This window comes from Sorex fumeus, unplaced genomic scaffold, assembly GCF_029834395.1.
Source record: "Sorex fumeus unplaced genomic scaffold, SorFum_2.1 ptg000061l, whole genome shotgun sequence".
Classification (NCBI taxonomy): domain Eukaryota; kingdom Metazoa; phylum Chordata; class Mammalia; order Eulipotyphla; family Soricidae; genus Sorex; species Sorex fumeus.
Window position 1 is genome coordinate 33,409,514 of NW_026606118.1, and position 10,462 is coordinate 33,419,975.

General features: G+C 37.7%; 1 protein-coding gene across 3 annotated transcripts in view; it reads left to right on the plus strand.

Moving 5' to 3' along the window:
• STX7 (syntaxin 7) overlaps window positions 1-8,488 on the plus strand; it is a 43,102-nt gene extending 34,614 nt beyond the window's left edge. For 2 of the 3 annotated variants that reach the window (XM_056126223.1, XM_056126224.1), the window contains exons 9-10: window positions 3,414-3,496; window positions 5,391-8,488. In XM_056126223.1, coding sequence (XP_055982198.1) covers window positions 3,414-3,496; window positions 5,391-5,486 — 179 coding nt within the window. In that variant the 3' untranslated portion in view covers window positions 5,487-8,488. The remainder of the gene's footprint in view (window positions 1-3,413; window positions 3,497-5,390) is intronic. The other variant, XM_056126225.1, reaches the window with a different exon arrangement.
• The last annotated feature ends 1,974 nt before the right edge of the window (window positions 8,489-10,462 follow it).

Consider the following 10,462-nt stretch of genomic DNA (forward strand, 5'->3'; position numbering starts at 1 on the left):
AGGAAATCTGTAAATGGAGCAGGTTTAAACAGAGATAAATCGATATTTTCTGGATAAGCGTGAGGTGACAGTTGATACCCGGTTGAAAGTCTGATAGACATTAATAAAGAGAATGTAGAATTTGGGGGAGGTGTCTGGACTGGTATACACTGGATTTAAATCCAGTAGACAAATGCACACGGGTGATATTTAAAACTATGCACTAAGGTTAAATTACCTAGGAAACGCAAGAGTGGAGAAGAAAAAGGGATTCATGACTTAACTCTGGATCCTCTAAATATTTAAAGCAGAATTGTCAACCTCATCTATTCATTAAATGTCATCTACAGTAGCCTTTGTGAAACATGCATAATTGAATGTGACAAATCGTATGAACCACAAAGCGTAAGATATGTACAGTTTTCATAGACTATTTACCAAAATTACAAGGTAAAGGTAAAGGCCCTCCCGTTGATCGTCGATTTGCTCGAGCGGGCCCAGTAACGTCTCCATTGGAGACTTTGTTGTTACTGTGTCTGGCATATCGAATACTCTCGGTAGCTTGCCGGGCTCTCCGAGAGGGGCGGAGGAATCGAACTCGGGTCGGCCATGTTGGCCGCTTGTAAGGCAAACGCCCTACCCGCTGTGCTATCGCTCCAGCCCCGAAATTATGTTTACAATTTTTTCTAATTTTATTTTTTAAGTCATATGTATTAGTATTTATTTTCCTAAATTTTATTTCATTAAAGCACTATGATTTACAGAGTTATTCATAGTTGACTGCCAAGCTTAACAGTGATTAGAGCACAAGTGACATCTATGAGAGCTGCGTTAGTGATACGGTGTAAGTGAAAGCATAAGAGAGAAAGGAAGGAATGCATAAGAGGGAAAGGGAGGAAAACAGCTGGAGATAGATAGCCAGTGCAGAGCCCTCTCAAGGAGTCAAATGGGAAAGTGAAACAAAGAATGAGGGCAGAGCTGCCCATAGAGATGGACTATGCGAGAAAGTTTGGGGGCGGTTTTTACCATTGCCACTATAGAGGCTGGAGAGATTGTACAGCAGGTAGGGCTCTTGCCTTGCACCTAGTCGGCATGTGTTTGATTCTTGGCTCTTGCTTGGACCAGAGGCATTTCCTTCCTACAGTTGGAGGGAAGTCAGAGCAGAGATACTACTGGACATGATCGGTGAAAGAGATAAGGGAGAGATGGAATTATCTTTTGGTTGTTACTGTTGTGCCAGTGATCGAGAAATCAAGGTTATAGACTAAGTTTGAAAAAGAAGGGAGAATATATGTTATGTTTTTCAAGACCGAGGAAAATAAGATTAACTTGCTGGGCGATCATAAACTTAAAGTGAAATACTCAGCCTAGGATTTTTTGCGTCTGTGTTCAGCTGCATGAGTACATTGAAGGTTTCCTCGTGTATGCCTAAGGAGCGAGGCAAGCTGACAAAGGGCGAATGCAAGAAATGATGATAAATAACTGCTGCTTAAACTATGCTCGATAAGGAGTGAGTCAAAGGCATGAACTGTGAGAGGGACAGTGAGAAACTGATAGGATCGCGAAATTAGGGTTTTAGGTCAGGGGTTGGATATTCAAATAACCAGCTTTTGAGTTGGAGAAGTGGGGGGGGGGGCGGGGGCGGGTGCGGCGGGTGCTGCGCCAGACCACTCTCTGGCCCGCAGAAGGACCGACTAAATGAACACAAGACACAAGAGACAGAGTGCAGTTTAGAAACAGAGAGAAAAAGGGACAGGCTTTATTGAGGGATCACACAATCACAAATCACAAATCATCCTGTTATTCTTCGATTGCCTTGAGCAGGCCCCAGTAACCCTCTTTCATCCTAGCCCTGAGATTATATTCAAGGCTCTTTAGGAGAATGAGACCCATCATTATTACTGGTATTTGGCATATTGGGTACGCCACGGGGAGTTTGCCAGACTCTGCCATGTGGGCAGGCTACATTCGGTAGCCTGCCAGTTTGTCCAAAGTAGGAATGAGATAATAAGATGTCATAAGTTCCGGGAGCTGGTTTTTATAGTCTCTGAGTCTTGGGGGTTGATGGGATTACACGGCGCCAGGGGCCAGTTGGTGGGTGTGATTACACGGCGCCAGGGGGCCAGTTGAGGGATACAGGCTGTTTATATAGGGTCTGGTATAGCCCAGTCACAAGCAGAAGCAATATAACCATACATGGTAAGGTTAGCAACAAGAGTTTTACATAGCATTCAAGGTAAACATTTGTATATCAAAGGGTGTTATGGTAGATGTATCCTGAGCTTTACATTTGTATATCAAAGGGTCCTATGGCAGTAGATGCATCCTGGAGGTCACTATAGATAAGGCCAGATAAGATAACTGTCAGCCTGATGTTATGTGGCTATAGATCAGCATCCACTGACGTCAGGAAGCCATGGGAGACTGTCACCAATGTCTGTCCCAAGCAGTTCCTAACATGGGAACCACGGCCAGGGTCTGTGAGAGGGCTCTTGGCTTCCCACAGAGAAGCATTGAAAAAAAGTAGCAGTGAATTAAAGGCTAACTTAGTCAATGAAGGAGAAAAAAATGAACATGACATTTTTGATATGCTAAAAGTGAAGGTTGGGCAAAATTGATGACTAAGATGACCTTCAAAATAGAGTTTGCAGGTGCAAGGAAGATTCTTTGATCATGCAATTGACAATTGGCTCATCACTGAGCATAATAGGGTTGGAAGGAAATCTGCCATCACCTGCAGAAAAGGCCCATTTTCAGCACAGAAGTAAATTGATGGCCACATTGTAAACAGTGGTTTTTAGTATTTTCCCTGATAGCAACTGTCAGATGCTTGGTACTGACCTGTTCGTTAGTGCATACAAAACAGATTTCTATTTTACTGTCATTACCAGATAGACCAGAAATTGTATTGTAATGCAGAGGATCAAGTTTATTTTCTTTAAATCTGTAAGTTTTGTTTGGATCACCTGGGAAATAGTGTGGGAAAGAATCTTAGCCCACATAATTTTTTTTTAATTTTTCCCATTTACTATTATAGTGGGCTGGAGTGGTAGCACAGCAGTAGGGCATTTGCCTTGCATGTGGTCAACCTGGCAGACCCGAGTTCGATTCCTCCACCCCTCTCAGAGAGCCCAGCAGGCTTCTGAGAGTATCTTGCCTGCACAGCAAAGCCTGGCAAGCTACCCGTGACATATTCGATACGCCAAAACACAGTAACAACAAGTCTCACAATGGGGACTTGTTACTGGGCCCGCTCAAGCAAATCAGTGAACAACCGGAAGGACAGTGCTACAGTGCTACTATTAACGTTAACCTTTTGAATAGTGAATATGCTTAATCTTACCTTCAAGTGAGGTCTCATTATTTTTACAACTTTATTGCCAGAACACCAATACGTGTTTAATGGTTTTGTGTGTTTATGTTTTATTTTAAAGATAGCATAGAAGCCAATGTTGAAAATGCAGAGGTGCATGTCCAGCAAGCAAACCAGCAGCTGTCAAGAGCAGCAGACTATCAGGTAATGATATTCTGAGTGAATTGCGTTAGAACTTAGACTTTCGACTGTTGATAACAGTTGATGCATAGCTATGTATGATTGATCAGAAATATATCTATATAAAACTGGGCTTTGGCTATTTGTCCTCAGAGTCGAACCATTATTATGGCCCATAGAAATAGAAAGTTACGTGTGAAGAGTCCTGAACTAAGCAATAGATTACTCCAGATTTCTCTGTCGGCTGGCAGTCTCTGATATCACTCTGACATTCCCACCCAGATATCTCTGTGATAGTTTTCCCCTGTTTCTCGTTCTGTGTAGCCTTTCCTGCCTTTTTTTGTGCACCATGATACTCTGGACCAAAAAGGCCTTGTATCCTTGTTGTAAGGAGATCTCTTTAAGTCCTGAAGAAATTAGGATAATTTGGACTAACCTTAGCCATTAGTATTCTGTCAGTATTCATGAAAACCCTTCATTAGAAATGAACTGAGTGAGTCAGATCACTATGGAGCCCATATGTATGTTCAGGTGTAAAATACTATACAAGTATTTTGCACTTTAGAACCATAAATTATTAATATAATTTGACAAGTATTGTGTAACATTATTACAAATTATTAATATAAAACAATATTATTACAATATGTAAACCTTTTCTATTCAACAAAGTCCATGAGGAGTTCCTAAATATCATCAGAGCACTTTATTTTAGTTTTAAAACTTTGAAATTGTCTCTAATTACTTTTCATCCTCTTAACCTTCTGATAAAACATCTACCATAGACCACCATTTTTTCAATGGCTTCTCACTTTTATCTAAAATTAAGAAAGTTCTTAAAAATTTAGAAGAAATATTTAAAAGTGCTTTTAGTTTCAATGTCATTTTTACTAAGCAAATCACTTCATAGTGATATGTGGTAAACAGTGATGCTTCTTAGATTCCTGAGTGACAGTCAGTTGTATTTTGTAATATCATAATTCCACCACTGCACATTATGGATGATGATTTATGCAGCACATATACTGTAGTGGAACCATGATTATTCATACACACATTAACATTTGTATTTGTGGTCACCAAATGAGGTCTGGGAAAATACTGCTATGTCAGTATGAAACTTCAGAGAACTTTTGTTTACTATATAAGAAGTACTACTTTGAAAAATTAAATTAATGTGTAAAACGCTCTGATATATGTGTTATTCAAGGTAATGTCACAGAAGCATATAATTTTGTAAATCTTACAATACTTTTGGTTGACATAGTTAATTTATAATATGTATTTTTTTCACTTTGTAAGAAAGAGGATTCCTGCATGTTGCTGTGATATACTCAAGCCATTTAAGAAATAAATCTGCGCTGGGCCAGGGATGAAGATAGAACAGAAGTCTTAATCTTTATACATTAAATGATGATTATGATTATCATCTTTTGTTTGTTGAGATTTTAAATGCACTTTTTATTAGTATTGAAGAATTTTTAAAAACAAATATTTAGGAAAAATTGATGAGCATTTATACTTGCTGATATTTGTAGAAAACTTACTTTGAAAAGCAGTTTTTTAATAAAATGCAATATATGTGACTTAAACTGACCTTTGTTTTATTTATTTATTTTTTATTAAAGCATCATGGTTTTCGGTTATTTATGTCAGTTATTTAAGTCTGGCCAACCACCCAGAAAAATTACTATCAAAAGTTCATTATACCCCAGGTTACATAGTTCAATAAGAATATTTTCTGTAACACTAGCACCATATGCATTGAAGAGATTTTTGAGAAGCAATAATTAGAGCCAGAAGTTTGAGGGCAATAAACATCTATTAATTTTACTCTACCAATGAATCAAATTTTTTTAAGTTGCTATTGAGATGCTCCATTACATCTGTAAACATGTTTTTGTTTTTGCATCTGCAGCGCAAATCCAGGAAAACCCTGTGCATCATCATTTCTATCCTTGTCATTGGAGTTATAATCGTTGGTCTCATCGTATGGAGTTCATTGAAAAGCTAAAATTATGAAGGAATACACTATTGCACTACATTGTCTAAATTAAGTAGGAAGATTCCTGTAATCATTTTTTTAATTATTATTTTAAAGCTATTGTATAAAGAATGGTTTTCAGGTTTTGTTACTTTTATTTGGGGGTGGGATAGGGAAGTTCCTTTGGATTAAATCTATTTTCTAGTACTAAAAGTCTTCCTAAATATCACTGCTGGAATGGTTTCTGTTCTTTTTTATCTTTTATCTACCAGATTTTTTGCCACGTTGTATATGTCTTTCATTTATAATTTATTTATACTATTGACGTCGTTTTGGGAATGAGTCCATTTAAAGGTATGTCACTGAGCTCTTATCATCTAATCACAATGTAACATATATCCAAATTTTGTTACTTCAATTAAAAATTTCTAATTTGATTTGAGCCAGCAGAGGAAATATCCTTAATAACTTAAAGGAAATTAGTCTGTTTATGTGTAAGTGTGTGTTTTTCTAGCTCCCTCCAACCTAAGTATTCTATTTATCTCTTAAAGTTCTTTTTTCTCTTAAGACCCTTGCTTACACTGAATGAAGTCAGTGAATTCTTTTCTAGTATATTTCATACTCCTGATGTGTACATATTAAAGCATTTGGTGTAGACTGCCTAGTAAAACATTAAGGATAGTCTTTAACTAGACTAGATATGCCTGATATTTACTAGGGAGTGTGTAGTAACTATAAAAGTTGAAAAGTTATTTGGCAAGAGTCTGACCAATCGAATTCTATTGTTTCAGAGTCATAAAAATCCAACTTGTTAATTTTCTGTGTATTTGCACAGCTATTATAGGGCAATTCAAAAATCCCACTTGTTAATTCACTGTGTGTTTGCATAGCTACTATGGGGCAATTCCTGGGCAATTCATCACCTTTCTTTACATCCTACAGAAAAATGGTTACATACACACACACACACACACACACACACACACATATCCTTGGTCAAATTTGCTTTTTGGAAGTATTTTTCTCACAATTTTGTTTTTAAGCATCTAATACTTAAAATGTGGTATTTATCTTTCATACTACTTTGTACTGTCCTTCATCAGAAAAATGAACTGGATGTTTGCCAATTAATGCATTTGCCTTTTAAAATCAATACTTTAATGCACTAATGTGAATACTGTTAAGAGGATGAATTTGGTTGAAATGTATTTTATATTATTCTTATATAGCAGTTTGATAGTGAAGGCAGTGTTTTACATGGCAAATTATGAGATTTCAATAGAGAACAAAAAATATTCAGTCACTGAGAAAATTGTTCAGTATCAAAATAAAGATAATCTTACACATTCTGGATAGCTCTGTTCCATGAGAATTCAGCCTCCTTAGGACAGATGCCTGACACTTACCTCACACTTTTGCCGCTGTACTACCTGACATCTCAGCCAGGGGCTAACAGTCACATGGCAGCGATTTTACATCTATGTGGTTTTCTCAAATTTTTTTTTTTATTTTGACTGTCCTGAGACGTTTTGTCACTAACTGGTAGGAGCTGCTTTGCATGGCAGCAAATTTGTTTTTTCCACAACACAAGACTAGAAAAAAAAATTATGGCCTTAGAAACTTTGAACCAGAATCAGACTGCTTTAGTAATAAACAGGATGGATGGTGCAGGAAGGTGAGCTCATCCGGATACTACCTGATCTGAGGTCAGTACGTGTCCATAATGCCTGCTGGAATACCTTCCCTCCTTTTGAGTACACTGTTTGATTTTATAAGTGAGGGTCATGTGGCTATTAAAGTCTCAAGGACTTGCAGTGTATTCAATATTTTTCATGGTTATATTTGATAAAATAATTATCCTCATACAGGTAAACTTATTTACTTCTATTTATTTTCACAGTGCTTTTCCACTAACAACAAAAGCCCTTAATTTGGAGGGCATGATTTTAGCACTTTCAGTTACTGCCTAATAACATATTATTTAAATGGGGATACAAATAACTGATTTAAAGCAGGAACTTTAGTGCCTTGCATTCTTTTAAGGAAAAATAAAAATATATTTGGAGCACCAAAAGTAGTTGATTAGAAAGAAAATAAAATTAAACACGTGAAATAACTAGAATGTTTTAATTCTTAAAAGTTTCCTTTTAGGTTAGTTTAAGGTCATTTTTAAACATGGAGTTTATACTGCAAAATAAAATCAGAATTGTTTCTTGACTGTCTGCATACTCAGATCTGCTTGAGTCAAATTGCATCTCAAATGGAAAGTAGAGCTTAGAAAGTGATGCAATATTGTTCATGTAAGTGTCCTCCAAAGACATGCTTGAATCATAGAGCTTGAGTTAAACTACCCTCTTACGTTAAATGACAGTATAGCATGAAATACTCAACTATTGGCTTGGTCATTAAATAAGAAAATGCTTTGATTATAAACCATGGTAAATGATTAGAGAATGATCCAACTTGTTTTTAGTGGCCATACGACGAGCTTAAATAAATAGATGGTTATTGGCACAGATGACCCCAGGTTAAGAGAGCAAACTGTAAAAGCACAGCCCCCAGAGTCAGACCCTCAGAACATATGCCCAGCAGCAGACTGACAGTATTGCACCCGAAAGACGCCATCAGTGCTCCAGAGAGACATGTCACATTTTACACACACAAGTTTTTGAATGGGTTTTGAATGCCTAAATTTATAGACAAGTTTGTAATGAACAAAAACATGACTTGAAAGACTTCTTGTCCCACACAGTTGTCAGTAGTTTAACCAGGAACACAGATTTCTAGTTGTAATGTTTGTTTCTTCCTGTAGTAAAAAGAATGTCATAATAAAAGATGAAGCCTATAAAGAAAAATAATGTCCATTTAATGGCAAAGAGTAATGCGCAAAGACAACTTAGCATTTATTTTATTGAAAGACAAAATTGAATCTCTTGTACAAATGACCAGGTTACTACAATAAAAATAAAAATTCAGAACTGGATGAAGAAAGTTGTTTGTGTAAATTATGAATTATATGGCATTTTTGTTTTGGTTTGGTTTTTAGTTTGGGAGCCGCCCCACCAGTGCTCAGAGGTTATTCCTGACTCTGTGCTCAGAAATCATTCCTGATGGGCTTAGGGGATGAAATACAGGATATGGGGAATCACACCCAGGTTGGCCACAAGCAAGGCAAGCACCCTACCCTACTGCACATTCACTCGAGCTCCTTTTTGCCAATTTAAGTTTCATTTAAATTTCACAAAAAGCATTTTCATTTGTAGTGAATAAAGAGCTTCATTAGGCATTCTTTCTGATCTTGGGGGAACGTTGCAAATTTTTATGTTTGGGTTAAAAAGTGAAAACTCTACTGTCAATTTTAAAATTTCTTCACCGTAAGATGTGATGATTCTTGATTCTCTTGATCTCATCCCTTGTTCTCTGGTGTGCTGTTCATTTCTTTTCGGTCTTTCTTCCATTCGTTTTCATCATAGAACTCATTAATTTTTCTTCAGTTGTTACCACTCGCGATTGAGGACTTACATCGAGTTTTCTATTTCATCCACCATACTCTTCAGATTGTAGCTTCTCATATATGCTGTCATGCTTTCTTGTTCTTGTATCGTTCTTTCTTTGAGCGAAGTAAATATCCACATCACAGTGTCCCTAAGGTCTTTAGCTGAGAGATTGTAGAGTGGGTTGGTGCTGGGAGAGTCATCTCAGCTTGGTGGGATTTTATGTAGCTTCCCCTCTGTGCCTGCTGCCTCCACTAAGAGTCTCATCTGTTAGGATGCTCACCTGGGAATTGGCAGTGTTGAAGTTATGGCATGATGAAAAATGGCAGGCAGATGCTGACACCCGGGCTTCTCTGGGGGCAGGGCTGAGCTGGAAGGCTTTCAGTTGGGGTTTTCTCTCCTCGCTCTAGGCTGCCCTTGCTAGAATTCTGGTCCATTTGGAGCACTCCTTATTGTTAGATTTGAGATTCTTGATCTCTCAGCAAGGAAACACACTTAGCCAAATTTTCCCCAAGTCTTGAAAGTATTAAACTGTACCATTTTCTTGACAGGATGCCTAACATCTCTACTTAACAACCATTCACATACTTCCGACACCAATGAAAGTAAACACTTCCACCATATATTCAGGAATTTGTATTCTCAGAACAATGTTACCAGGGATGCAGTAAAGAAATAACCTAGTTGTAAATATTCGCGGTCATCTTTTTTCATTTCCAGCTGAAGCACCTAAGTTAAGAAAACATTAGGAAAATGTGTATTCTCTTAAGGATAAGCTAACATTTTCATCAGAGATTGATCAGGAAAACAGCCACTTGGTGGCGTCGTAAGCCGAAAGGGTTTTAAAGAGGAAAATTGGAAGCTTCCACCAGCCTTGGCTATGCCAATCAGAAAAGCTGCTCCTCAGTACTGCTGCTGAGTGGTACTCAGAAGCCTGTGACTTTGGGAATATGAAGAGGCGTTCCCATTGCCTCCATCCACAGATATGATTCCAGTGAGTCTCAAGTAACCATCGCCAGCTGTCTCAGCTGCTGATAGCTCTGAAGCAGGTGACCGACAAGAGATTTTGAAATTGCTGCAGAACCACAGTGTGGTCTTTTTCCCATGCTGCAAAAATGAACAAAGAAGGGCTGTTGCTTTCCTCTACCTTCCAAATCTCATGGAAATACTCTTCATTGGGTCACTCTGACATTGGATGAAGACTTGAGAGAAATGCTAGCACACCTAATTTCTAACTTCCCCGAAATGAAGAAGGTACTATATGGAAGCAGGATGTATGGCAATAGGACAACCTAGCACTACAGAGAAACACTGATAACACAGGGTTTAAATCACAGCCTCCCATTAGGGATTATTTGATGAAAGAAATTTTAAAGTACCACCTCTAAATGATAACCAATTCAAATTTCCAAACCAGAATTAAATCTGTATATTCTAAGACTCTAGGGCCTCCACCTCACAATTCTCTTCCTGCCACCACATCTGCACAAGAAATATTTACTGATTCAATTT